This window comes from Aspergillus glaucus, assembly GCF_001890805.1.
Source record: "Aspergillus glaucus CBS 516.65 unplaced genomic scaffold ASPGLscaffold_37, whole genome shotgun sequence".
Taxonomy (NCBI): domain Eukaryota; kingdom Fungi; phylum Ascomycota; class Eurotiomycetes; order Eurotiales; family Aspergillaceae; genus Aspergillus; species Aspergillus glaucus.
Genome location: NW_019170489.1, coordinates 24,962 through 52,067, shown reverse-complemented (window position 1 = coordinate 52,067; position 27,106 = coordinate 24,962). Strand labels below are relative to the sequence as shown.

The 27,106-nt window shown below is 49.5% G+C and overlaps 12 protein-coding genes across 12 annotated transcripts; 3 read left to right on the top strand and 9 right to left on the bottom strand.

Annotated features, from left to right (window-relative positions):
- The first annotated feature begins 1,537 nt into the window (after nucleotides 1–1,537).
- Nucleotides 1,538–2,223, top strand: ASPGLDRAFT_181692 (uncharacterized protein). Its single transcript, XM_022543000.1, has 2 exons — nucleotides 1,538–1,619; nucleotides 1,682–2,223. Exons 1-2 carry the CDS (start codon nucleotides 1,553–1,555, stop codon nucleotides 1,960–1,962), a joined length of 348 nt encoding a protein of 115 aa, XP_022395642.1. The 5' UTR covers nucleotides 1,538–1,552; the 3' UTR covers nucleotides 1,963–2,223.
- On the bottom strand, nucleotides 2,199–3,316 carry ASPGLDRAFT_62157 (uncharacterized protein; the record flags this gene model as incomplete). Its single annotated transcript, XM_022548512.1, has 2 exons — nucleotides 2,199–2,435; nucleotides 2,999–3,316. The coding sequence occupies 2 exons, from the start codon at nucleotides 3,314–3,316 to the stop codon at nucleotides 2,199–2,201; spliced, it is 555 nt and encodes a 184-aa protein (XP_022395641.1).
- Nucleotides 3,317–4,100: 784 nt separating this feature from the next.
- Nucleotides 4,101–7,666, top strand: ASPGLDRAFT_1082118 (uncharacterized protein). The gene is made up of 5 exons (XM_022539540.1): nucleotides 4,101–4,520; nucleotides 4,578–5,111; nucleotides 5,165–5,675; nucleotides 5,766–6,310; nucleotides 6,383–7,666. Exons 1-5 carry the CDS (start codon nucleotides 4,384–4,386, stop codon nucleotides 7,530–7,532), a joined length of 2,877 nt encoding a protein of 958 aa, XP_022395640.1. The 5' UTR covers nucleotides 4,101–4,383; the 3' UTR covers nucleotides 7,533–7,666.
- Nucleotides 7,667–9,407: 1,741 nt separating this feature from the next.
- On the bottom strand, nucleotides 9,408–10,276 carry ASPGLDRAFT_1082110 (uncharacterized protein). Its single transcript, XM_022539539.1, has one exon. The coding sequence runs from the start codon at nucleotides 10,083–10,085 to the stop codon at nucleotides 9,621–9,623; it is 465 nt and encodes a 154-aa protein (XP_022395639.1). The 5' UTR covers nucleotides 10,086–10,276; the 3' UTR covers nucleotides 9,408–9,620.
- A 564-nt stretch (nucleotides 10,277–10,840) lies between these two features.
- On the bottom strand, nucleotides 10,841–11,250 carry ASPGLDRAFT_30229 (uncharacterized protein; the record flags this gene model as incomplete). Its single annotated transcript, XM_022543927.1, has 2 exons — nucleotides 10,841–11,044; nucleotides 11,131–11,250. 2 exons carry the CDS (start codon nucleotides 11,248–11,250, stop codon nucleotides 10,841–10,843), a joined length of 324 nt encoding a protein of 107 aa, XP_022395638.1.
- An 871-nt stretch (nucleotides 11,251–12,121) lies between these two features.
- Nucleotides 12,122–13,897, bottom strand: ASPGLDRAFT_53124 (putative GTP cyclohydrolase II). The gene is made up of 4 exons (XM_022547911.1): nucleotides 13,686–13,897; nucleotides 12,678–13,634; nucleotides 12,349–12,630; nucleotides 12,122–12,294 (listed from the first exon to the last, which is right to left on the bottom strand). The coding sequence occupies exons 1-4, from the start codon at nucleotides 13,758–13,760 to the stop codon at nucleotides 12,289–12,291; spliced, it is 1,320 nt and encodes a 439-aa protein (XP_022395637.1). The 5' UTR covers nucleotides 13,761–13,897; the 3' UTR covers nucleotides 12,122–12,288.
- Nucleotides 13,898–14,365: 468 nt separating this feature from the next.
- Nucleotides 14,366–16,521, bottom strand: dbp5 (ATP-dependent RNA helicase DBP5). Its single transcript, XM_022547910.1, has 6 exons — nucleotides 16,206–16,521; nucleotides 15,966–16,143; nucleotides 15,415–15,912; nucleotides 15,128–15,365; nucleotides 14,878–15,078; nucleotides 14,366–14,827 (listed from the first exon to the last, which is right to left on the bottom strand). The coding sequence occupies exons 1-6, from the start codon at nucleotides 16,291–16,293 to the stop codon at nucleotides 14,555–14,557; spliced, it is 1,476 nt and encodes a 491-aa protein (XP_022395636.1). The 5' UTR covers nucleotides 16,294–16,521; the 3' UTR covers nucleotides 14,366–14,554.
- Nucleotides 16,522–16,890: 369 nt separating this feature from the next.
- ASPGLDRAFT_40330 (putative actin polymerization protein Bzz1) lies at nucleotides 16,891–19,341 on the top strand (the record flags this gene model as incomplete). The annotated part of the gene is made up of 6 exons (XM_022545207.1): nucleotides 16,891–16,935; nucleotides 16,994–17,020; nucleotides 17,075–17,602; nucleotides 17,646–17,726; nucleotides 17,781–18,903; nucleotides 18,962–19,341. The coding sequence occupies 6 exons, from the start codon at nucleotides 16,891–16,893 to the stop codon at nucleotides 19,339–19,341; spliced, it is 2,184 nt and encodes a 727-aa protein (XP_022395635.1).
- A 43-nt stretch (nucleotides 19,342–19,384) lies between these two features.
- ASPGLDRAFT_1081855 (uncharacterized protein) lies at nucleotides 19,385–20,276 on the bottom strand. The gene has a single exon (XM_022539538.1). It carries the CDS (start codon nucleotides 19,981–19,983, stop codon nucleotides 19,513–19,515), a length of 471 nt encoding a protein of 156 aa, XP_022395634.1. The 5' UTR covers nucleotides 19,984–20,276; the 3' UTR covers nucleotides 19,385–19,512.
- ASPGLDRAFT_92650 (putative Cu-dependent DNA-binding protein) lies at nucleotides 20,186–20,461 on the bottom strand (the record flags this gene model as incomplete). The annotated part of the gene is made up of 2 exons (XM_022550524.1): nucleotides 20,186–20,289; nucleotides 20,386–20,461. Coding segments are annotated over 2 exons (180 nt in total), but the record flags the coding sequence as incomplete, so codon positions are not given.
- Nucleotides 20,462–21,236: 775 nt separating this feature from the next.
- ASPGLDRAFT_53122 (putative cellobiose dehydrogenase) lies at nucleotides 21,237–24,343 on the bottom strand. The gene is made up of 2 exons (XM_022547909.1): nucleotides 21,921–24,343; nucleotides 21,237–21,889 (listed from the first exon to the last, which is right to left on the bottom strand). The coding sequence occupies exons 1-2, from the start codon at nucleotides 24,090–24,092 to the stop codon at nucleotides 21,263–21,265; spliced, it is 2,799 nt and encodes a 932-aa protein (XP_022395632.1). The 5' UTR covers nucleotides 24,093–24,343; the 3' UTR covers nucleotides 21,237–21,262.
- A 740-nt stretch (nucleotides 24,344–25,083) lies between these two features.
- gel1 (1,3-beta-glucanosyltransferase gel1) lies at nucleotides 25,084–26,829 on the bottom strand. Its single transcript, XM_022547908.1, has one exon. It carries the CDS (start codon nucleotides 26,641–26,643, stop codon nucleotides 25,255–25,257), a length of 1,389 nt encoding a protein of 462 aa, XP_022395631.1. The 5' UTR covers nucleotides 26,644–26,829; the 3' UTR covers nucleotides 25,084–25,254.
- Between the last annotated feature and the right edge of the window lie 277 nt (nucleotides 26,830–27,106).

Genomic DNA, 27,106 nt, shown 5'->3' with positions numbered 1-27,106 from the left:
TCCATTGCTAGATCTGCTTTTGTTCCCTTCTTACGACCGACTGTATGGAAATGCTTGAAGTCATCGTCTATCGGGTCCTGCTTCTAGTAGAAACTTAAGTACAAGAAAGAGTAAGCGCGACGAAAGTCTGGATGATTTCCGCCATGTGTTCGGCATTCGAAATATTCCATGGGCTGTACGACAAGGTTTGGAACCAAAGGACAGGCGCATGGATTCGTAACGGCAGAGTTCCGCTGGGAGCAAATGGCGAAGCGCAAGTCATATCTTCCATGAATGATACATATCGGAACTCTAGGAAAGGCGCCATTGGGTCCTAGTTGCCCACCCGAGGACACAGAGCGCTATCTGTTTCCAGTGCCATTTTGCTCATATGCTGTGGGAATATTTTCTGGTCGGTGCATCCCCTTTGCGAAAACGTGCTAACAATGCATTGGCGTATGCACACAGGACATCATCTCGGCATGGCTCGCCTATTTCTGAAAATCTGCCAGGATGTACTCTTGGAAAGCTGTAATATCCGCCCAAGGTCCCGGCCAGCGGTCGTTGTCTTTATACACTGATATGTAACGAACTGCGCACTCTTTCTGAAATCCTGACGTTTGACGATCCTCAGGCAGGTCTGATGGATTTTTGAGGTGTTTAGCACTAGTTGCTAAATCGTCACAGTCGTCTATATCTGCTGGGATGTATAATCTCTGGCCTTCTCCAGGGTCAAGTCGGTTCCTTCGCTTTTGACTGCTTGGACATGTTGGAGTATCGTGTACAGTTAATTCAAGAGCTGGGAAGAGAAAGGTCACAGTGAATGGCATGTTTATATGTGGGGTTTTTTCTTTGTCCCCAGCGGACCAAGCTTGAGGAGTAGGCATCCATCTCATTCACTCTCAACTCTCTTCTCAGTTGCTATCTAGGTTCACCGTGGCTAAACAAATTAATCCCTATTCCTCCTCGTTGCAACCTCTGCTGGAAATCCTTCTTACTACCCAACACGAAATGGCCCATCAGTTCATCAGCGATTTGAATGCAATCCGGACGAGTGTAATATATAGGAGCAGAAATGCAGATAGAAAGAGGGGGCAATGAGGAGTGGTGCCTGTTCCGTATATCGGAGGCCATTACAGGCATCTTCCAATGAGTTAAGATAGACGTATTAATAGAGATGATATCGACCAAGGAGAAGCACCACTCCAGAGTAAGATCAACATCTAAGGCCGATGTATTGATGATAGAAATCACTATGAGGATGATATCTATCCATCGAAATAATTCACGTGTTCTTTAGCTATTCTGTGACAAATGCGTGGATTCTGTCGCTTTAAAGTACATACATTGAGGAATGATCTAACTAGTACGAGTATGCCCAGTACTTTAGTCTCTACGAGACATACACATGCAAGCTCATCTATCGATGTTATGATAGTTACTAAATCGGGCTAGCGCGAAATCGGTACAATTTCCCCCCGGATTTGCAACCCCCACGTGCCGATCTGAATCTGACAGTGTTCCTGAATCTTGAACCCTGATACAACATACTTTAACCCATTGACACAGAATCATGTTGCTCCTACGACCTTTTCCAATTCTACTTCTCACTTTTTTCGCCATATTCGCACTCGCCACTGGTAAGTTACCCCTTTTTCACCATCAGAGTATCCATGGTTAACTTCTTGCTCTGTTTATGCAGCCGGCCTACTCCTTCACCGCCTCACCGCCTACGACAAACCACACTGCGCGGGTTGCATCGGCTATGCTCTGAAAGTAAACAGTATGATCGACGACGCTGGGGATAATGTCCGCGGAAATGCGCAATTCTTCCGATACGCAGTGGATAAGGCCTGTGCTGGCCGGTTGTTGAATGGTGGCCGATGTCTGGAGCACCGCAGAGGGCTTCTCAGGGATAAAGCGAGATATTTTTACGGAATTGAGGATCCATATGCGGCTTGTCGGGCTATCAGCGCCTGCTAGTGCGAGTGGGCGCTTGGTGTACATATACAGTGTACGGGATGCTGCCGGCTTCTGCGATTAAGGATCGGGAGCTACGCGTTGGTCTGGATGCTCTGGAAAGGACAACGACAGATGGTATACCGCGGGGCTTTCATGTCTAGCAACAACCCAATGATATCATAGATACTATAGCTTCGAAAACTCAACGGTTCGGACCGGTCCGTCAACCCTACTACCACGACAGCTGCGTCAGTAAATCAAGCATCCTCCGCTCCTCCGCTGCAATCTGGGACAACCTCTTCCCCACCGAAAGTGTTGCCAACAGGACTATTTGTCATGTGCTGCACGAAAGCATTGATCCTCCGACTCCGAGTGACATTATCCATATGTTCAAAATTGTAGATTTGCGATTTCCAAGCCCTAAGACTGGGCCCATCGAAGTACGCCTGGAGAGTTCTTCCCTTAAGGTTCTCCATAAAAGACAAGGCGAGAATCTAAAATGTGAAACTTTTTAGTAAGAGCTAGATGAAAGGGTCCTATGGAATGGACTGGGAAATGGACTGGGAAATAGACTCTTACCGGAATGTATACATGCGCCTCCGGATACAGAGTTTCCATCCTGGTTATTATAGCAGCCAAGATAATCAAGACCTCACCGCGAAGAAGCTCTTCCTCTGGTTGATCCATTTCATGTCTCATTATAAGCATGACATGAGTATCGACGAAGGATTCAACAGGACACCAAGACGGGTGCCGTGAAAGGTACAGGGTTTCCATAAAGTGTTCTGCAAAGATGATATTCCTCTCAGAGCCGCTATACACAGACATAGATATTAGCCATGGTCTTGATTATCGACGTTTCCCCTCTTTCTGCGGAAGGGAGGGGGAACACATACCCTGATAGAATCCATTTAGTCAGAGACCGAAGGCTGTGCCTATCGCGTCTTGTCCTTAATCTTGGATATGAGCAAAACTCCCAGGATATCTCATTTGCAAGCATCTGTATACTTTCATGACTTGATAAATTGTGTGTATATTCCTCAATCAAAGCACGAACAGCTTTGTGGTAATTATAATTCCCATCAGGCGAGAAATTAGTAGGAGAGTCATTGATATTCGACATGCTGGGGTCGAAGAAACAGGGGCTCGGTATCTCATTGTAGAAACCATTGTCCTGCAACTTCAACTCTTCTTCTCTTACTCCTGAAGCGTTGGCTGTGACAGAATCCAAAATGACAGGCGCAAGCTCCAATCGATCAAACATACCCTCCAGGTTAGAGATAGCGATCAATGATTTGCTGTCTGGTAGCCAGTGGTGGAATAACTGTCTGAGGCCGGGGTGGTACAGAACGGTTTGGATTGACGTTTTGGACATGGCGTAGGTGTGGCTGATAAGCATCAAAGGATAGAGACAGATGGAAAGAGAAGAAACGGAGTGTGATTAATTCAAAGGAGAATTAGAACTGATGCCCACACCTCCAAGCTTGGTTCTCCATAGGCTTCTTCGTGAATAACGGAGGTGTCCATTGGTGGTTAGGCTTCCAGTTGTTTTTCCGTTGGTGAGCTTCTATGTTTGTATTCTGTCGTAGGATCGGATACAAATGTCCAATTACAAGCCGACAGAGACCTATAAGTATCAATCATAACCAGAATCATCACGATATCGTCGCTAGTTTGATTGACATTCTTGTGCCAGCTACTCCGCAGTGTAACCGGGGCCTCATGGCAACGGCAGGTGTCTACGGTACAGAAGGAATATGATCGGGTGATGTTTAAGCTATCGAAAAGAGTGATGAACGTTCCATCTTTCCTTCGCGCTGCCCTGCTTCCGGCTAAATATACACGAGACGGATGGAACCATGTATCTCAACTCGCATCATACAGCGAGATTGAATGCTGATTATAGGAAGTCAAAGGCTGGAATACCGGGAATGTTGGCGAGAATCCGCGATTGTAGCAAAAAGTGCCGAGAAACGCTGCAAGAAAGGAGATTATGAAGATCCGAAGAGAGGACATTCTCCTAAGCGCTATATAATTGCATGGAAACACGGCTGACATCCTTTATATTGCGTAATGCCAATCGATTCACGTGATTCGGAATTCGGTCAATTACAACTTCGTGAACTTTCACCACTACAGAGTAGTCAAGAACCGCTTGTGCACGCCAATCATGGCTCGAACTTGGAAGACTGGATACCCCGCACATCGGGAGCAAAAAGGCAAACATGAACCAATCCAGGGTCTCCCGGTTACCCCGACAGCAGATCATTGTCGCTTCAGGTCAATCCCGAAGGATTGACCTGCAGCACGAGGCTGAGCAGCCTTGGTGAGAGCATGGCTCAGAATGTGTGATAAAAATATCATAGATTTACCTATTAAACATGGCGATGCCAGCACTGATCTTTGAAACGGACACTCTGCTCTCCTTCAAGCCCATGAGAAATGGAGCCAAACGCCATGGACCAGTCGCCCTTGTCGCCCCAATCAATAAGCCGGCCTTGGTATTGGCCATTTGGCAAGCTCAAGTACGATCAAATACGAAATCATGGAAAGGATATTGAAGAATATGAACTTGGTGGGTTAGTATATTGGGCCCACTGAAAGGATTAAATCCTATTGAGACTAATATACCACAGGGCCTGTCATTCTCTGGACAAAAGTAACAGTGAATCCAATACGTCTCTGATATCACAATTCACCCTCTGTCTGCCTCAAGGTTTTGCCAAAAGAGTAGACCAGAGGGTCCGGCGAGAAGAGCGCCAGCAACGGGAATGGGTGATAGGTGTTCTCATTTGCGCATTTTGTGCTTCCATCATTCTATTCTTGAACATATCCCTGACTATTGCTGCGGTTGCCCTTTCTTATTCAAAGTTTGGGGGTCAGGGATTTACTTCTGCCATGCTTTACCACGGAGATTGTGACGTTTCAAAAAACTGGGTCCGTGGCCTGCATTTGCTGATAAACATCTTCAGTACAATTATGCTAGCAGCAAGTAACTACTGCATGCAATGTTTAAGTTCACCATCTCGCCAAAATGTTGAAAGTGCCCACACTCAGCGGAAGTGGCTCCATATTGGTGTGCCCAGCACCAAGAATCTGCGCTTTGTTGGCTGGAGAAGATGTGTGCTCTGGATTGTGTTGTTGATATCTTCCCTGCCAATTCATTTAATGTTAGTTTTGGACTTCTTCTCTCTCACAGTTTGTTTCTAATTATGAAATATAGTTACAATTCTGCTGTGTTTTCTGCATTAGGCACACATCAATATGGTGTTTTCCTCGCATCCGCAGATTTCGATTTTAATCACCCACCAAAAGATGGCCCTGATTATGCAGGTTGCTTTGAACATGACTTTTCTATGGATACTCACGCTTTCTACTCCAATGTATCAAAATTCCAATCACTTGATACACAGGAATGTCTCGATACCTATGCTGCCGACTATCTTGCAAATCGAGGGACTCTCGTTCTCGTCACTAACAATATGACTGTGGATAATGGATATTTGCGTTGGGTCGGTATGGGAAATTCGCCACAGCAATACTCGTCAAATTCGTTTTCGTGGATGTGTGAGAGCGAGCCGGGTTATCCTAGCGTCACTTACGAAGTAGTAGACGATCCAAAAAACTGTATGAAATATCCTTGTTTGAATAATTGCCTAAACGGGCAATGCAGAGTGGAATGCCTTGGCGATTGGTCCGCATCCTCGATACCTTGGTCAGCTCCTCTATTGAACGTGAGTCTTTTGTCGGGTATTCCGTATAATCTCAGCTTTAATATCTACCGAGACTATATAGCGACTGACCACTCTGCTCTCGGTGAAAAGGAGGACCCTTCGAATCTCATCGATTTCTTACAAGGGTATCCGCAGGCAAACGAACTGCAACAATATCTTAATGATACAACTCGCTGGAAAAACAGTTCATGGGCAAAGAATACTGAAATCCACGATACGGAATTTGCGTGTGCTCTGGAGACCGTGGACCCGTCCCCCTCTGCCGTCTCGGTCGACTATTGCTTAAGCCAAGAAGTTGATGAGAAATGTCAACTGTTATTTAGCCCTCCTATATGCCTCACCGTTATTCTGTGCAACATCATCAAGATTTTTTGTATGCTCATGACAGCACGTGATGATAGGAAGGAAATATTCTTAAGAGTTGGGGATGCCATATCATCCTTTCTCAGAAGACCTGATAGGACTACTAAGGACAGATGCTTATTGTCAAGGAAGACCATTTCTGGAAGGGGCCCATATATTTGGCAGCTGGCTGATCAATACAGATTACCACCTCAGCCTACAACTTTCTGGCCTCGGAGGAGAAGATGGAAAAGCGCTACGGATGGCTCAAATTGGGGGTTGCTTCTCTTCTTGTAGGTATTCCTCGCTTGCTTCCCCCCTTTCCTCTTTTTTTAATCACTAGTGAGCACCTCTGACTTGTCCAGCTGGCTTTCACTCGCTCTTGCGTCAATTGGTTTCTTTGCATTCGGCCTTACTGCCTTGTCGAGCAAACTTCAATCCATATCATTTCCAGCACTGTGGAATTTGGGCTTTGGAAGTGTCACCTCGTCTACAGTAATAAACCTTTGTGCCAGTCCCAGCAATTGTTCGGGGATTATGCCAATGGTCCTTCTTGCAAATACCCCGCAGATCATTGTTTCATTTGCATATTTCTTCTACAACAAAATGTTAACCGTCATGCTTCTTGCTGTCGAGTTCAATGACTACGCCGCGGAACGTAAACCACTGCGTGTCTCTTGGCCGAAAGGGCACCAGCGCTCAACCTACTACCTCAGTCTCCCATACCGGTACTGTATTCCGCTGCTGATTACCCACGCAATACTACATTGGCTAGTGTCCCAGAGCCTGTTTTTCGTGCAGGTTATCTTATATGATATGTTTGGAAACCTAACCCCAGAACGTATCGTTGCATGCGGCTATTCACCAATGGCAATCTTATTTGCCCTTATTGTCGGTGCTTCCATGATGATCGTTATTATAGTCCTGGGATTCAGGGACTTCAAGAACAGTATGCCACTTGCCAGCAGTTGCAGCGCCGCGATTAGTGCAGCATGCCATGCTCCGCCTGGCTGTGGCGATGCACTCAAACCTGTTATGTGGGGCGAAGTGTCAAAGTCCCCGGTCAATGACAACCATATGGAAATTAGCGGTCAGGAGGATGACGGGGAAGCCACGGATGTGTCTCGGTTAAATTCGAGAAACCACCGCGCCGATGAAAATTCAGACAGCTACCAAGGGCAGGCAAATGAGAGCCAAGCTCACTTGCTGAGTGAGAACAATGGCGCTGGTGAAGATATCGGCGAGGCCATGAATTATATTGTATCTGGGCTGGATATAGAGAACGAAGGCTTCTTTGAGGAAGTTACACTGGTCGAGAGCAACTGTGGAGATGATGGAACCACGCTTCACTCGGGTACAAGAAGCCACCGTTCCGACGAGGAAAATCCAAACACCACTCAGAGGAAAGGTAATAATGCTCACTTACTGGGCGAAGAAAATGGGTCTGAATATGGTCATTGTTGCTTTTCTTCCTTAGAAGTTACTGCCCCGAGCGCTGGGAAATTATACATGTGAACATTCGGCGGTTGAATGAACGGATCAATCATTGATGATTGGATATATGAATAGACATGGCGGGAATCTGACCTTTTATGAACATTGAACATGTTTGCCATCTCTTTTGTTTCTATTGTGTGTGTGTGTGTGTGTGTGTGTGTTTTTTCGTCGATGTTCGGGTCTTTCCACGCATCCTTGGAGTCTTGGAGCCTTGGAAGTGGAAAAGCCCTGGTCCCGGTGCGGGACATACGACGGACAGATCGGAACTGCCTGTCACCTAGCTAAACTACCATCTATCATCTGAATACAGGTAGCCCCCCGCGCGGGGGGGGCTTGGGTTTTCATGGCTGTCAGCCAGCAAATCAAGCGTATTGGTTTGAAAAAAAAAAAAAAAAAAAAAAAGAACGCGAACAAGAAAGAAGAGTAAAGGGGTACAATAAAGGGAAGATAAAGGGAAGAGAGAGGGAGGGAGACCAGAGGTAGGCCTGGACATCCCTGGATTTGGCGAGTTTGGAGGTCTAATGGCGTCGGCAGATGGCTGTATAGAAATGTGAACTCAACACTGTTTTAACACTAAAAATCCTATCATCTGTCACTGTAAAAATGCACTGAAAGTGAATGTTTGAGCTCTTGCATAGTCATCAACTTTTAGTATCCCCGTCCAACAAGTAAGCCAGAGTATGAAATGAAGAGAGAACTCCTGAAGAGTTTCAACATCTTACTGAGAAGCAGTTTAATAAGAGCACTCAAAGATACTATGAGCTCCGTGGCTTGGTTTCCAGACGCAGAAAGATGTTCAAAATGTAGACAACCTCTGTATATAAATGCATATCCCGGTGTTTAAGAGTGGTCTCCAATTTTTGTGGTGACCTCATCTTTCGATACGGATAAATGGTTTGGCAGCCAGTACTCGAAAATAACTAGGTAGTATTTATTTTGGATCACGAATATGACGCGATTATAGGTGGGTATCTTGTCCAGGTATGTCTGTGTGAGAGTGTGTCTGCGAGAGTGTTTCTATAGAGTTGAATGCCTTGTTAGCGCTTCTCACTAAACTGTCTGCTAAGCCATACTGCATCGAGGTCTTCTGAGTGTTCAACAGTTGTTTGGCCACTCTGTTGGACAAACCAGCATGCGTTCTTTTTTTCTTTTCTCTTTTTTCTCTTTTTTCTCTTTTTCTATTTTGGGATGTACTCCACTTGGTGCAGTGGAGACCCTCTGATGGTCGGTTGATACCTGTTCAACATCACCCATGTTCAACTCGTCCAACACTGCCTCTGAACGTTTTCAAAATCGTCAAATGTGATGTTGGCCTGTCGGTTGTCCATGAAGCTGCGGATCCATCGCCTTGCTAGTGTTGGGATGCCTTTGGCCTGTAGCCGGGCATCAAGACTGATCTTGTTGACCCCGTTGAAAGCACCTTTGAGGTCAATTGAAATTAGTGTGACCACCTTGGACCGGAGCCATGCACGGTCAATGGCGTTCTCCAGTACGAGCAGGGCCTACGTCTACAGCCATTAGCGAAATCACCTTCACCAGCAAATGTATTATGATTTTTTTGCTGACCCCACTACCAAGACCTTAGTATGGATATTATATTGAGCTGCCAGCGTTTGATTGAGGGCTGCTGTATTTCACGGGCTCGGAATAGTAGATATTAACGAACTGAATTCCTATCTAAACTATTGTAGCCATCGACGAGAATATCGAATCTGGAGAAAGAAAAGAAGAGGAAACCTATCTAGAGGATGAAGGGGTTTCTTATAACCACTGCACGACAGGGTTCTACCCATGTCAGCTTGGTTCGGTGCCATTTGTTATTATCAGTCGTAGACGCAGCATCAAGCCGTATGGGCGACGTCAAGCCGTATACATGACGTCAAGATGTCAAGCCGTCACACTTTCTGGTTTAGAGAATGTGTTTTGGGGTTTCTTCATGGTTTTAATTTCTAGTTTGGATGCTGTGACAACAGCCGCATATGTTTGGGGGGCCTCAGTCTGGGGGGAGGTGGCTATCGGGCCTTGGTCTTGTGTCTTGGCACTGGGTTGGGTGGAAAATTTCTGCACAAATGTGTGAAGTGCCTTGCCAAAGGAGAGGACCCTAGGCTATTCTTTCTGTTTCATAGAGCAAATTTTCTTGTCCAGTAGAGTTAGGGTCTCCATTATCTCCTCATCCTCCTCCTTTTCTCTCGTAGCCCGGGCTTGTAGGATAGTGCCGACATGTCTTGTAAGCTCATGATCCAGTTGCCCATTTGGGTTCTGGGGCTCTGACAGGGCTGATGGTGGTCGGTCTATCATCTCCATGTCCATGTCTGATGGTGGTGAGGCTGGCAATGCAATGTCCAGATCATCTGAAATGCTCTCCACTGGGAATGGCTCTATTTCATTGGCAAGTTGCTGGGTATGCAGGTGTTCAGGTCCTGGTGCTGTACACTGTTTATCTGCCTTCTCCGGTTTCAGACGTTTGTGTATTTTCGCGGATTTGGCTGTGCTGTGGATCAGGCTATCATCCCGTTGTTGGGACATACCTGGGGCGTGTTCTCTGGCCCAAAGGCGAGTGACAGGCTCCATAGGTGTGTGCCTTGATTGCGTCTTATACTATGAGTACATTATAGTTAAATGGCTAAGCTGACAAAGGGAGACTATATGTCACGTGCTGTATGGTCTTGCTCCATCATGCTTAGATGCTCCCGGGAGCACTCCGGAGTAATCGGCGACCCTTGGTGCGTGGCCCAGTGTGCTATTTTTCGTGTCCGCATCGCGTGGTTACAGGTCAGTCGGGGTCCTTTTTGTGGTTAAGGGAGCGGCCAGGGAGCAATCACGTAAGCCCCTCTAAAAGCGGCGGGTGTCCATAAGAGGAAATTGTCGCTGACTAGCAGAAATGTGCTTCAGTCATACATTATTAGGGCTCTAAACGTCAAGACTGATAATGCGATTTTCTAAACAAAGGCATCAAATGCTATACACAAACCAAGGATTCTTCTCTCCCATCTCTCGAGCTTTGAAGCCGGTCACTCAAGATTGGGGTTTTTTTTTAATCATGTTTTACGGGCTATCAGCGCTTGGAGATATCTTGTGCAAATGGAGCATTTCCGTCAGAAGCTGGTTGAGACTGTAATGAACGTTGGCCTATTACTTCTACGGAGTACATACTTTGGCATTCAACTATTACGGACAATCATTGCTCTCGGTATTTTATTGAATAGAAATGGGAGAAGCGAGGGCTCTCCACGGGGTCGTTGCTCTATGCTAAAAAAGCCAATTATTCCAACAACGCAAAGTTACCAGCGGTATACATCCGACTTTTTCTGTAACGGGTCCGGCGACTATAGGTCATCCCGAATCACACTTTTGGTGTCGAGCCTAGGGTCACAGGCCATCTGTTGCATAAAGACATCAATCGATCTCTTGGCATCTTCAGCGGAACCAAAGCTGTAGATCTTCGTCTTCCAAATAACAAGCTTCTCTCCGTCAAAATACGCCTGGAGGATTCTTCCTTGTAGGGTTCCCATGAAGGAGAAAAGGAGGACCTGGAATAGATGGATTTGATTAGTACAAAGATCAAGAAAGAGAAGGGGGAAAGGCAAGATGGAAAAATTGAGATTGAAGAGCTTACTGGAATGTATACAAATCCATATGAGGATAGCCTGTCCAAGCCAGTTATCATAGTTGCCGCAACAGTCAAAGCCTCGCCACGCAGTAATTCTTCTCCCTTTGGCTGCGCATCATGCCTCATTATGAGGATAACATGAGGTTCGCTTATGTCGATGTAGACTCTGGTAGGACCCCAACTTGCGGGTTCTGAGCAGAAAAGCGTGTGTTGGAATGCCTCTGAAAGGACATCGTCCTCATCAAAATTTTTATTAATAGATATAAGTATTAGCCATGGTCTTCAACTTTGACGTCTTTGGGTTGCATACCCAGATCGTCTCCAGTCTGTGAGTGAACGAAGACTCTGCTCATCGTCCTCCGTATGCTCCCTTGGAAATAATTCAAAATCCCAGACCATCTGATTGGCAAGCATATAGGCGCTCTGGTGGGATGGATCAGCCCTATATTTCTCAATCATTTCATAGAAAACCTGTTGCTGCTGATGGTATTCATCGTCCATTTTGGAGCTTTGACGATGATCCTTAACAACAAAGACTCTGTATCCAAAGAAACACGGGGAAAGTTCAGCATCGTAGAGCCCATCTTCTCTTAATTTCAACTCCTGGCAGTTAATTGACAAAGAATTGCACAATCCAGGTTCCAAGAAATGATCAGGGTGGCGTCTGACATTGTTGTATATCTTCCTCAGAATAGTTTCATGATTGATGTGTAGAGGTTTCTTTTCAGACATGATGTAGGCGTAGCTCCAGATGGATCAGAACAGCTAGTAGAGACTGGGGAGAGGATAGGGAGCGAGACTTGAAACACCACTGCACCTCTAAGCTTGGCTCGCCGTAGACTCCTATCTATATCTCAAAAGGTATCCGACGGAGACGGACTTGAGGCCTTCGATGACGTGGGAAATAAACCATAGTCTACAATTCTACCTGCGTTATGGCCACCTTTATAACTACTTCAATGCCCATGTGAGCAGGAAAAGGCAACGAAAAGCATATTGGGCGACGGGCCGATTACTCCGTACTCAGGTGAAACCTTCATTTCATTCATTAAATTCTACCGCACACGCCTAGAGATATATCATCAAATCATGCTAAAGTTCATCATCATACTAACATAAAGTTATAGAGTTCTCGAGATGTAAACGCCCCAACAACAGACCGTATTAATGCTGCAACCGCGTTAGTTGATTCTTCGAATGCAAACAGGATTCAGAAACACTCACAGTAACATCCTCCCACTTCTCCCAACCACGTCCGCGCACGTTGGCCAGATCCTCCATCGTGTGCTGCTTGCCTGTCGTGAAGTAACCCGCGTTGATCTTCGCGTCAATTTCTACCCGCGAGTCACTGGGAATCATTTCCTCGGGGATGGGGATACGCTCGACAATCTCGATTCCTGTCTGGACAATGGCGTCATGTTTCATGTTCGACATGGAGAGCATGCGGTCGATCTTCTTGATACCGAGCCAGTGCAGGATGTCTGGCATGAGGGCTTGGAAGCGCATCTATTAGGGTTAGTATTTTCAATCACAGATAATGGGATGGTACGCACATCTCTAACACCAGCAATGTTCTCTGTCCGAGTAAAGTACTTATCGGCAGTGTCACCACCCCGCTTGCGAGCATTGTACACCAAGTACTTGATCACCTCTCCTAGGGCTCGTCCCTCCTTCCGGAAGTAAATCACGACACCACTACCACCATTTTGTGCTTCGCGGATGGCCTCACGAATACCAAAAGCGAGGTATGGTCGACAGGTACAGATATCCGACTGGAAGACATCACTGCCGTTGCACTCGTCATGAATCCGCAGTGCCAGTTTCACGTTCTCGTCAGACACCCTCTCCGGAGGGCCGAAAATGTAAACCGTCTGTCCACCAATAGGCGGGAGGAAGATCTTCAGATCCGGCCTAGTGATCAACTCCGGGTAACTGCCGCCAGTATGTTCGAACAACGTCCGACGCAGCGTACCCTCATCAACCCCAAACCTCTCCGCAACACCAGGCAAATACCAAACCGGCTCAACAGCAACCTTGGTAACACGCACCTCACCACTCTCATCAACAACAATATTCCCATCCACCTCAAGCTCCCCCTTCCTCAACGCCTCCTCAATCTCCGCCAACTTCATATTCGCCCGCGTAATCGCCATTGTAGGCCTAATATCCCAACCAGCATCCAACTCCTCCCGAAACTGGTTAACAATATCATGACCATACGGATCCATCGAGACGATCTTCGTCTTATCCGCCCACGCAGGCTGCCAGGGGAAGTTAAACGTGGGCTCGCTGTTGCGGAAGTCTGGGCGGAAATCAGGGGGGAGGTCTCCGGCGGCGATGGCTAGGGCATTGTAGATGCTGTAGCTGCCTCCATGAGCGCCCATTGCGTTGCGTCGTTTGAGCAATGGGCCGCTGCGAGAGACGACGATGGGGCCGCGGGATTTGGCATCGGGGGCGCCCCAGGTTAAGGGGACGGGGTCGACTCCGCTTTGGCCGGGATAGGTGGTGAGCTGAGCTGTTAGTACATTCTCTTTATTCGGGTAGTATGAGGGAGTACGTACGACAATGTGCTTGCTGTAGCGAGTAGGGGAGTTTGGTGCCTGAATAGGCGAAGTTGGAATATCCTCTGTCGTCATGATGGAGGATGAACGGTGGTGAATGAGAATCAAGACAGTAGCTGAGAAAGGAGAGGGAAAGAGGAATGAAGAAGAAAAGGAGAAGAAGAAGAAGAAGAAGAAGAAGAAGAAGAAGAAGAAGAAGAAGAAGAAGAAGAAGAAGAAGAGGTGAAGAGGAGAGAGAGCTGACGACGTGGTCTTCTTGTGTCCCCCTTGGATGCAGCAAGCATGTGACCCCGCATCTTATCGGTATTGGTTGACCAGATAACTACGGTGCTTATTCTATTTTACTCTACTATTCCTGTTATATTCTCGTCTGTCCTTATTCCCTTGCTTACTGGCTCTACCAGACGTAAACAGCTCTCCAGCTCTATCTGCTGAACAGCTTCATTGCTCTATAGACGGCGATCGACCGTTGCAGATCCCCGTCCCCAGATTGGGCGTCAATACCTACCAGGCAGTACATACAAGTAAGGAAGCTCTCTGTTGCCATGTCCCTCTACAGCGATATAGAATTGGAACTAGATGGCTGACCGGTGTCTTCAAAAAGAGAACCATGAGAATCCCTCTACGGCACCTTTATCTTATCGTTATCTCAGATCGGGGGTCTCCGTCTCCCCACCCGATAGAAGTCTCCGCTGATATCATGAGGGACACTGTCGGGATGGTTAAGTATGCGGTGCGACCGGCAAGTCACGCAAATGCAATCTTTACTCATTTTGGTATCTGATAAATATAAACATTTCATAACTCTTCACGCATTAGCCATATAGCAGAATTTGCTAATCCAATCTATTTGAAATCGCTACTATTCCTCACTTTCCAAAAGTCGCGTTGGACCGCGGGTTCCGGATCGTCTTCTTAATGGTTTCCTCCACTTCGTCCCAGTCGGTCGTATCGAGTCGTTGAATGTCGACATTGAAGTATTTCCCAATCTGCATGAGCATGTTCCACTCATCCCGGTTGGACACGAACGAGATCGACACACCGACACGGCCGAAACGTCCCGTACGACCGATACGGTGCAGGTAGGTCTGGTAATCCGCCTGCTTCTCCTGGTTGCCGGGCTGGTAGATTTCGGGGATATCCTGGATGGTCAGCTCACTATAATGACCATATTTAGAGTTGGGCGACTTACATAGTTGATAACCATGGAGACGGTAGAAACGTCAATACCTCTGGCAAGAACGTTGGTCGTGATCAGGACCTTGGCCTGTCCGGAACGGAATTCATCAATGACAGCGTCACGCTGCGAACCCTCAATACCACCAGTCAAAGATGCAACACTGTGACCTTCCTGGATCATGCGCTTCTCAATTTCGGAAGCAGAGGCACGAGTCTAAACATTGTTAGATGAACGATGCAGAATCAAACGGAGAGCTACTGACCTTGACGAAAATAATAGAAGAACCCACGGTAAGAAGACCGTACAGGTTAACAAGGGTCTGGTATTTGTCCTCATCATTCGAGCAGTCAATGTAAAGTTGCTTGATACCCTCGACGGTCAATTCCTCGTGCTGCAGGGTAATCTCGTTTGCCGACGGCGCGAATTTAGATGCATATCGGTGAACATGGGCAGGGAATGTTGCGGAGAAAAGAACGACCTGGACGTCTCGGGGCAGCAGACTTTAAAAATTAGTAACCAACACATTCACAGGAGCTGGAGTAGACGCACCCCTTGACACGAATACACTGGTCACCCAGACCCTGCTGGTCGAGCATGTTATCGGCCTCATCAAGAACAAGAACCTTGAGTTTAGCGGCAACCATAGTACGTCTCTTGACCATATCCATAACGGTACCCGGTGTACCAACGACCACAGAAGCTTCCAACTTCGTAGGACGGCTGTTGGAGTCTGCAGGAACGGCCGTGCCAATAAGAAGTCCTGTAAGGAACTGTCCCATAACCTGGACGACACCAACGATCTGACGAGCCAATTCACGAGTCGGGGCCAGGATCAAGGCCTGCGGTGTCTTTTGCATCTGCTCCGACGAGAGGTCGAGACGGCTGAGGATGTTCAACACGAAGGCGGCGGTCTTTCCGGTACCCGACTGCGACTGTCCGACCAGGTTCTTCGGGGGGCTACTCAAGAGCAAGGGGAGGGCTCTCTCTTGAATTTTCGATGGTTTGCGGAAGTTCATCGCGGACAGACCCTTGAGGATGTTGTCATCTCTGAAAAAGTCGTCAGTCCAGTCCGATTCTCCTGTAAAAAGGTATTCACGTACAATCCAAGGTCGGCAAAGTTCTTCACGGAGAATAGAGGGTTATTAGGGTCGTCTTGGAGGTCGCTAAGCTTGACTTCGACGTTGTATTCGGGCTCCTGGAGGTTGGAACCGTTCCGTGTTTCCGAGGCTCCATCGTTCTGGGGTACGTCTTCGCTCCAGTCTGTCTTCTCAGCAGGAGCTGTAGATTCGTTAGATTCATGCTTTTGTTGGTGTTTCAATAATCGGCAAACGGTGTTGTACCTGCAGGTTCCGAGCCCTCGGGCTTCGAGACGCGGTCCGTGAGGGAGCCACCCGCCGGGGGTGCTTCAGTGGGCTGCTCAGCGGACATATTGTGGTGCTTATTTAAGGATAGGAGAGATCAAAGAGGAAATCTGTAGTTGTTTATTGCGGTGGTAGGAGGGGCAGAGGCGACAGCGGGGCACGTCAAGCTGCGCAGACAATCGAATGTTGGCAGCGGGAAAAGGTCGAGTCAATGCAAGACACGCGCGTAGACACGAAAACTCGAGCTCTGACAAGTTCAGAGCGCAGAATAAAAGCGATTGAACAGTGAATAATTGACGAAGAGTCAACTCTCCAGAATGACGAACCAAAATCCACCATCCCGCACTAGCCCGTTTAGGAAGATAGCCGAGCGGCTGGCGCTTAGTAGTGGTACTGTACGGTATGGTCACACCGCTTCCAGAAACGGTGCAAATGAGGTCATTTTGCTGTCAACGTGGCCTGACAGCGGGTGTATTGTATTGTCACAGGCACGCCTCCTGCCACTTTACTTTGTTCCCCGCTTGGCCCGCATTGCGTAGCCGTTATTTGGGATCGCATTTATCTTGACTGTCAAACTCATTAGAGGCTGTCGCCGTGTCTTTCTATTCCTGCTACTACAGCCGCATTCCTGTTTTGTCACCAACGGTTGATGCGCTAATTGAGCATGGCAACCCTGGATGCCGCTCCCCAATTCGGGGCAGAGCTAAAGGTATGCTTCCGGTACGGGGTATCGCAGATGCTATGGAAGCTAATTTGTGGTAATATAGGACTCCTTTAAGCCCGTGAACAATTGGGTACATCGTATCGATTTTGCGCATCGCACCGAATCCGACGGCTAATTAGGATAGGTAACGAACGGAATAACCTGGCTCGACGAGATCCAACAATTCTACCGAGAACGAAGCACGATCGAAAAGGAATACGCAGTGAAACTGAACGCACTATGCAAGAAATACTCCGATCGCAAGGCGAAGAAAATCAGCCAACTGAGTGTTGGAGATTCTCCTACGATGACCCCCGGATCGCTCGAGGCCGCGTCGTTGACTACATGGGGTACACAGCTGACGGCTGTTGAATCGCATGCCGGAGAACGGGACAAATTCGCCAATGATTTGGTTATTCAAGTTGCGGAACCATTGAAGCATGCGGCTGTTCAGTATGACGAGCTTCGGAAGAGTCATGTCGATTTCCATACCAAGTTGGAGAAGGAACGGGATGCCTCGTATAGTGACTTGAAGAAGGTTAAGGGGAAATATGACGGGGCGTGTCAGGAGGTCGAAAACAAACGGAAGAAGATGGAGTCGTCGTTTGACCACGGTAAACAAAAGTCTCAGGCTGCGTATCAGCAGCAGATCCTGGAGATGAACAACATCAAGGTAGGTTGTTGCACCAGTGTAAGGATGTCGCTAACGACTGCAGAATACATATCTTATCCACATCAACATCACAAATAAAATGAAGGAAAAGTTTTACCACGAATATGTTCCTGAGATGATTGATGTGAGTCCACCAGTCTAAAGTGGGTTGGGGTGCGCTAATCTGGAATATGTATAGGGCCTGCAAGACCTCAACGAGACTCGAGTAGCCAAGCTCAACTCCCTCTGGTCCCTCGCAGCAGAACTCGAAAACTCGTACATGTCAAAGAGTATGGACCACATGTTGAACCTTTTGAACGAGGTACCCCGGAACGCACCACACCTTGATTCGCATATGTTTTTGCGCCACAATGTCACCCAAACACAAGAGCCGCCAAACTTGGTATTCGAAGCCAGTCCGGTCTGGCACGATGACGAATTGATTGTCACCGACGAAGCTGCCAAGGTGTTCTTGCGGAACTTGCTCAGTAAGAGTAAGACGCAAGTCCGCGAGTTACGAGTCGAGGCCGACAGGCAAAAGCGGGAAGTGGACAGTTCAAGGCGGAACAGGGAGAGAGCGCGACAAGGTCAGGATGGATCGAGTGAGGTGGATGTCGTGCGGGTTCTGTTTCCCCAGCAGGAAGCCTTCCACGAGACAGATCGCAAGCGTGTTGCAGCTGAAGTGGAAACATCTACGATTATGGCTGTGGTGGGTGACTTGTCGGTTGGAGCTCAGAACCACAACTTCAAGTCGCAGACCTTCAAAATTCCTACCAACTGTGATCTGTGCGGAGAGCGCATCTGGGGATTGTCGGCCAAGGGCTTTGACTGCCGGGACTGTGGATACACCTGCCACAGCAAGTGCGAGATGAAAGTACCCGCCGAGTGTCCAGGAGAACAGAGCAAAGAAGACAAGAAGCGACTCAAAGCAGAGCGTCAGGAGCAGGCTAGTTCCATGCCGCCACTGGATCTGGAGGCATCAACCACTTCATCCACTGCTCCATCACTAACACGAAAGGACACCATGAACTCACTGAGCTCAGGATACGCAACAAATGCGAACCGATCAGTGTCAAACGTGACATCTCAGCCTGCGAGCGGAGCGGAAACGCCAACATCACCAGCACCACCCGTTGAAAGCAAGCCAGCGCCGGTACGAAGGGTTCTCGCGCCGCCTCCTGCGGCGTACATTAGTCCACCCCCCGAACCCGCATCAAAGCCCAGCGAATCGAGGGGTAGAATGCTATACCCGTATCAAGCACAAGGCGAAGATGAAGTTAATGTACAAGAAGGCGACACCATCGTCATCGTCGAACCAGATGGTAAGCCACAACGCACCCACTCACTCCATAAAACCGTACACTAACAGGTGTCAAACAGACGGCTCTGGATGGCTGACCGTCCGCTCCGGCGGCCAAACCGGCCTCGTTCCAGCCTCCTACGTCGAAGCAGCCCCAGCACCCGCGCAATCCCCCGTCCCCTCCATAACCGACCGCCGCAACTCAGTCTACTCCAACTCCTCCGCGGGCCACACCGCAGGCAAGAAAATCGGCCCAGCAGTAGCGCCTCGCCGCGGCGCAAAGAAACTGCAATACGTCGAGGCGATGTACGAGTACAACGCGCGGAGCGAGATGGAATGGGATATGGCGGAGGGCGACCGGTTCGTGTTGGTTAATCGGGACGGAGGCGATGGGTGGGCGGATGTTGAGCGTGGTGGTTTGACGAAGAGTGTTCCTGCGAATTATATTCAGGAGGTTTAGCTTTGCACTGTGTACATAGATTTGTTTTTTTGTGTGTTTTTGTTGCATTGCATAAGCGTGGTTTGTTTGTACAGTCGTGTATATGAATGACTTGTCTGTCTGTCTATTCTAGTCTAGTCTGACGTGACTTCGTAGTCCAATGGATGTCACTCTCTTGACCATAAACATGTGTTACAACTCCCCCACCCAAAACTGCATATTCTGCCCAGGAAACGCAGACATATCATCCAGACCGCAGAATCCTGTCTGATCCAGCGGCCACATACCCAACCCATTCTCGTTCTTCCCCATATTTGTGCCCATATCCAGATTATCCCAATTACCCTCGAGAATCGGTAATGGTAGCTCCAGTTCCAGATCAAGGGGAAGGTCGAGTGGCGGCATTGGCATGAGATCTGACGACGACGAAGCACTCGATGCTATCGAAGAAGTCGAGGGGAGGGATTCGCTCAGGTCGGGGATTGATGCAGAGGGGATGTCAATTCTTTCTGTAGTCGCCGTTGTCGTGGTCATGCTCGTCGTGCTCGTCCGGGGAACGATATCGAATTTCTCTCTGGGCGTAAATTCAACCTGGTAGTTCGGTGACCGTTCCTCAGAACTCCTCTCGGCCGGAGCAGGCTGTGTTTGTGTCTGCGTCTGCATCGCAATCGACAACCCCGACTTCACAGCAACCGGTCTCGGTGCAATCGGCAAAAACCCCTGAAACGGCCTCGCATACCTCCCATTCGGTTTCTGTCGCCCTTAGCCCACGTCCTCAACCCAACCAAACCAAACTCATCAAAAATCACTTCTCCAAGAGGTGAAATACCTTATAATGATGCCTACTCTCCCCCTCCCTCTCCCTCCTTAATCTAGCATGTTCATCAGGCACGGCGCACGGGGTTCGATGGCAGATGCTGCATGTTGAGAAGGGGCGGCCTTTGCGGTTTATTTTTGTTAAGGGGCGGTCTGCCTCGCTTATTAGCCCCCGTATTTGGATTGCGTTTTGCAACGTAGAGTAATGGAATGAGGTATTGGGGGGTGTAGAGGGGATAATGGGCGTACCATGGTGTTTGCAGGTTGTTACGCGGTGGCCGCGGATGCAGGCTTCGCAGGAGTATTTTTGGTTATTTATTAACATTTTCCTTTTTTTGGTTTGTTTTTTTTTTTTTTTTTTTTTTTTTTAAGAGTAGAGGCAGAGATGTAGAGAAGACGAGAGGAGAGGAATAGCTCAGGTAGTAATGTACTCCTAGTAGAGGAGAGGCGATTTATACACCCCTCTACAGTAATCCATATGATACAACCCACAACCCAACCCATACATACTCCTAAAGGCCATGATCGATCCAAAAGATCGCCCTTCCCGGAAAATCATCCTCACACCCGAGAGAGAGGGTCCACCACTACCAGTAATAGTGAGGCATTTGCGCAAATCCCTCATAAGCAATGCGGAGTAAGGACGCTGACTTGGAGAATTCTTCTGCCTGTCCATACATGTACTCGGTACAGAGTACGGGTGTAATTAAACGTTGCTGAGCCGTGGCTTTGTTTTTCTGGGTCTGGTTCTGGAGTGGTTGGACCGTTGGCTTGGTCAGGGTCGGTTGGGTTGTCGGGTATGGTGTGGCGATTTCAATGCAGAGTACAAGGATGAGGTTGAGCAGGGGTTTGCTGGTATAATGAACCGATATCTAGTACTTGTACCCTGTATGGAGTACTTACAATGTATCTCTACTATCTAGTATGAGATGTACTAGTACATCACTCGAGGCTTGTCTGCAATAACATCATTTTAGCTTATCTGCGGCATTTTCGTACCGAGGTTACCACACCACTACCCCTGTGCCGCATTCCGCGAAGTATAAATATAATGAGCCATTTTCTGCATTTGCATTCTGTATCTGGTACAGATTCTATTTATTCTACAGTAAAATTATGGTACAAACTAGTGAACTGCACAGGTACACTCCGGCTGTCCCTGCTGAACCTGTCCTTGGGCCTGGCCGGCGGTAACGGTCACGGTGCTGACGCTGCTGTGCGTGAGAGTTACGATGTTGGTGTGGGTGGCGGTAGCGGTGGCGGTAGCGGTGGCGGTCATGTAAATAGTCGAGGCGACTTGGCTGGGCTTCTCATTTTGACCCTCTGCGCTGGCGTCGCTAGGCGTGGGTGTGCGCACAGGAACTGGTGCGTTGAAATTTTGGTTGCCACTAGGAGCAGCATTGTCGCTATGGACAGGCGCAGCGTCACTAGGGGCAGGCGGGGCACCAGGAACACCAGTAGCGACGTCACTAGGCCCCACCGCAGACTCAATCTTGGTCGTGGTCTGAGTTTCATCGACAACGCTGGTGGACATTGCGTCGACGGTGCTAGTCACTGCCGCCATGACGGTGGGCTGTGCAGAGGCAGAAAGCACTACTGAAGAGGCAGCGCCAGAGATACCCTGTCCAGATGCAGAGCTGACGATCTTCTCAACGGCTGCTTCGGCGGCGATCATGACAATCGCTTGGGTGTTGCCGGTGGGGAGGTCGGGGTGGATACTTGCGTCGACGATGTACTGTGGCCATATTAGTATCTAGTCTGCAGTCAAGAGGGTGAAGACATACCAAGTTCTCGGTGCCGTAGACCTTGGCGCTAGTGTCAACGACCGAAGAACCGTTCTTGCGTCCATCGTCCGTACCCATCTTAGCTGTTCCGAGATAGTGGTCACCAGCGGTCTTCTGCGCCAGCAGGGTCTCGACATCGCTAAAGTCTTGGATCGAGAATCCCATCGGCGAGTTGTTCAGATCCTTCACCAAGCCCTGCAAGAACCTTGTGGTCGCCTCTTTGTCCTCCTCGGTCTGGAGGTATGGCTCCGTCTCGATAGTCGTCGAGCCTTGTCCGTTAATACCCAAGACACCCGACGAGGTAGCGCCGTGCGTGAGGTACAACTTCATCGTGATAACGCCGTTCTTAGCTGCGGAGCACGAGGCCTGGAAGTACCGGGTGACGCCATCAGTTCCCTCGAGGGAAGTCCAGAACTGGAGTCTGTGGCCGCCCTGGGCGAGAACACCAGAGGCCTGCTCATAAAGTCGCTGAACGACAGCGCTCGGGCCGGGAATGACGCTAGACGTGTTGAAGGTGGTGAAGTTGGCGCGCGTGTCGACCTTGATCGTGAACATGGGGTGGTCCTTCAGGTTCTGGCCGACGGGGAGGTTGATCCATTCCCCGGAGGGAGGGAGGGTAACACCAGTGCTACCGGATTGCACGTTCTTGAGCTGCTCGTCGGGTCCGATACCAGAGTTGAAGAGGACGCGGGGAGTCGACATCGATCCAGCAGCGAGGACCACCTTTCCGCCCGCGCGGACGTGGATGATTTCAATGCCACCGTTCTCCTTCTCGACTTCAACGCCAGTCACGCGACCGCCACGACGCACCAGGCGACGAACCTTGGTCTGCAGACGGAGGTTGAAGTTGTCCATCTCCTGAGCCAGAGGGAGGTACGACCGCACAGGACCAGCGCGGACACCGTCCGCAGCAGACCACGACGGGTAACTGTACATCTGATGTCTCTCGTCAGGCTGCTCATGCTGGTTGACGTACTTCCAGCCGAGACGGTTCAGGAACGATGAGAGCACCTTGAACAAGCTCTGGTCGTACCGCTTACCATCGGCAGAGGGGAGCATGCTACCAGCGTTGCGCTCGTACATCCTCTTAGCCGCGGCAGAAATGTCGTTCCACTTCCAACCCTGGGGCCACTTGTCGTCAAAGTCGCGGCTGGGAGGGTGGATGAACGACATGGCGTTGATGATTGTGCCACCACCAAGAACGCAGCCGGCCATGCCTGCAGTGTCAGGGCAGAGGTAGTCGCTCACGAGGCCAAGCTCAGACAGCGAGCTGGCCAGAGCGGGAACGTCGTAGGGAGTGAGACTGCTGTTCCAGGAGAGAGTGTTGTCGGCGCCCATGGAGGCAATCGAGGCAGCACCACGCTCAATCAAGAGGACCTTCTTCTTTGTCTCGGCCAGACGCTCTGCGGCGACGATACCAGCCGCACCACCACCGACAACGATGTAGTCGTAGGTAGCGTTCGACACAGTCGGGGCCACGCTGGGGGTAGGAGTCTGGCTAGCAAGAGCCGAAGAAGACGGTGTGGCACTGCCAGAAGGAGTAGCAGTTGACTTGGCCTTAGCAGCCCAGGTAGAGTACTTGGCCGACTTGGCCTTTGACAGGAGCACCTCAAAGGTGCCAAAACCAGCAGCGTGGTAGGAAAGAACGGAAGACGGCGAGCTAGGAGTAGTAGGGTTGGTCTTAGACAGGGCCCAGCCGAGGAAGCTGGTGTCTGCGCTTGCCTTGAACGAAGTCGGCGATCCGACAATGCACCCCTTGCAAAGGAAGGTATAGGTGAGGTGGGTGCTGTTGGCGGACACACCGTCGGGGATCTCGGCGATGCTGGCATCCTGGTACACGTCTGGGTTGGTGTACGAGGTGGCCTGGCGGAGACTGCCAACACCAGAGTCGCCATTGGGCCACGCGGCAATGAGCAGCGATTGGGTCATCGAGGGCGAGAGACTGACACCTCCCCAGCCCTTGGAGTCGGACAGCGGCACGACCATCTGACCGATAAAGTCGGACTTGACGGTCTCAGGGAGGGCCATACCGAAGCACATGCCGGAGTCGTCATCGCACCAACGTTGGAAGTCGATGCCTGTCGCAGAGTCACTGTAAGCAGAGGACTCAGTAGTCGATGCGGCCACACCAAGGGCCGTGGTTAGGGCCGTCAGCCAAGTAAGAGAGCGCATATTGACAATGTACCAGACAGTGAAAAAAGAAAGTAAGAATCAAAAAGAAAGAAAGGGTCAGCCGTCCCAGCAGCAACCCAAAATGAACAACGGCAACGGCCGGAAGAAAGAAAGAATCAAAGGGAGAATACAAGAAAAGAAACGAATGGTTTGCAGAAAAAGTGATCAGCCATGATGGGCAGTCACGGCTTCATATACCAAGCCAGAACCAAGCCATAACGAGGGGCAATGTCCAAGAGCATATGAAGGACGACGAATAATTGCACTAATGATTTGAGCATATTAATCAGTGGACACACGCCGAGTAGTAGTACGGAGCAGAGGACCGAGACCCCTCACAATGCAGTACCCTGTGCGTAGAGTACAACAATATCCATCAATATGCCGAGGACTCCGTAAAGCACTAGAATAATCCGTGCTCTGTAGATAGTATCTCCGAGTGGAGCTCACGAGCAGTGGCTGTTTGAGGCATAGTTCAACGTCCATCAACCCGAAACGACATCGTTCCATCGCTCGAATCGGAGTAGACGGCTCTCTAATCGGGGGTTGTCATTGGTTTCCATTGAAGGAGAATTGTGTCGAACAGATCATCATGAAAGACATGTTGATTCTCTCATATTAATTCAGATTGCTGAATGCATGACTCGGTACCGGGTAGACATCTCGGCGTGGTCTGGCTGGTCTGTGATCCACCGGATCCGGCCCCTAACTGGATTAGACATGGTTCGGATTGCTGCTCGGAGATACTCACATAAATAAGGCCAATATCGGAGGATCCCTCGTATCTGTGGATTGAATATGGGCGGATTGGTAATTGACTATTGAGAGGTGAAGACAAAGGTAATCCTGAAGATGTGTGGGTCACCTGTCAGGCCGATCACGTGCCATATCGGATTGTTCCGAGTCTGCAGGAACATCGGGAATCTGGTCGGGAATAACCTAATTCATAGTACGGACTACGGAGTACAGACATACACGAGTATACTGGAAATAATTCATAAAGCATGAATTAAGTCTACGCTAACCGCAACTGTACATTGTCCCTTGTCCGAGGTCTAGATATCTCCAACGCCTGGACGGAATCAGGTATATCCCATTGAGTACCGAACGAAATGAAGAGCGAAAGAATCGAAGATAACAATTTAAAAGGTAAGAAGAGAAATTAAACCATGATCAGGCTGGCACCGAACAAAGTCGACATGATGGTCACCATACCGACAACAACAGGAGCCATGGTCAAGCTGGGAACCTTGAGGCCGGCAGCAGCACCCTCGGAGCCAGAGGGAGAGGACGAAGAGGAGCCACCGCTGCCGCTGCTGCTGTAGTCGCTGCCGGAGACGGAGGCGGAGCCGGGCTCGGCAGTGCCGGTGGAGGAGGTACCCTTGGACTGGCTGCCAGAGCCGGAGAAACCGTCACCCTTGCCAGCACCGTCCTTGAAGTACTTCTTGGCGGGCTCAGGGATGGCAGGAAGGTCATCGTTGGAGACGTCCCAGGCGGGCTTCTCCTTCTTGGGGCAAGCGTTGGAACCACCAGTCTTGTTGAAGCCACCGTCACCCTTGGGGTTGGAGGTCTTCTCAAAGGCGGTCTTCAGAGCGTCAAAGTCCTTGAGCTCCTTGACGTCGTCGCCGTTGACCTTGACCAAACCGTAGTCGCTGGGCTCCTGAGAGTATTCGTAGACGAGACCACCAGAGTAGATACCGGTCATCTTGGTGGAGTAGAGAGCTTCGACTTCCTCGAACTTACGAGTGTTGGTGTTGCAGCCGTATTCGGAAAGGAAGAGAGGGAGACCGTAGCCGTCGAACAGCTTGACCTTCTCGTCCCAGCCAGAGGTAGTGAACGACGAGGGGTCACACCACGAGTAGTCGTTGAAAGCGAAGAAGTCGCTGCGCTCGTCGTCGGTACCGCAGTTCATGTACTGGGCCATCTGCAGACGGTTGGTGTCGATATCGGCAGCAGAGTAACCAACGGGCACGGTACGAAGGTCACGCTCACGAAGGTACTGGCGAATGTCACGAGTGACAGCCTTGACGTAGGGAGCGGCCTTGGAGGAAGGACCATCGTTGATGACCTCGTTACCGGAGAAGAAAGCGAGGGTGTTCTTGTACTGAGCGAACATCTCGACGGTGGCGAAGATGTACTGCAGGTAGACGTCGTTGTAGGACAGCTTGGGGTCCTTGCGGTTGAGGGAGTACTTGGGAGTGTTGACATCAAGGACGAGGTAGATGCCCGCATCCGCCAACGCGTTCATACACTCATCGTGGTTCTTGGAGTTGTCGACAGAGTAGACCCGAATGGTGTTCAAGCCAAGAGACTTGAACTTTTCAATGTCACGCTTGCAGCCGTCGGTATCAGCGATAGGGTCCGCAAGGTCACCAGAACCACCGGGCTGGTAGTCGACACCACGGATGTAGAAACGGTCGTCGCCCTTGAAGAAAGCGTTACCCTTGGTGGTGATGGGAGTCACATCGTCACGGGCCTGGATGTTGGAGGGGGTGGCCAGGACTGACGAAGCTCCCAAGACGAGGGAGGTAGCGATGGTAGAGCCCTTCATTGTAGTGATTGCCAGATGGAATGGGAGATGAAAGAAAGAATCGAGAGATTAATATAGTAGATAACGAGAGGCTGGAATCAAAGATGCAGAAAAAGGAATGAATGACTGTATGAAGGAGAGAAGAAGAAGAAGAAGAAAGGGAGATAACGAAAGCGTGTCTAAGGGCAGACAAGAATGGAAGGGATGGAAAAGGAAGAGAAAAGGGAAGGAAGGGAACGCCGTGATTATGTACTCCTGGTATTCTGGTTACGGGCCTCGTACTGTCACACCCTCCCTGACAAAGATCATTCAGATCGCCGGTTGGTCTGGTTTGGCATGCTTTTATTGGTGCAGTGTCAGGGTTTAGTGGAATCTGGAGTCAGGGTCAAGGGCTGGAGCGATGTTATGGCCCAATCAGGGTCTTTGAAAGATGGGCAGCCAAGACCCTATTTCCTTTTTTGTGTGCCGCTGTGGGGAATTGTAT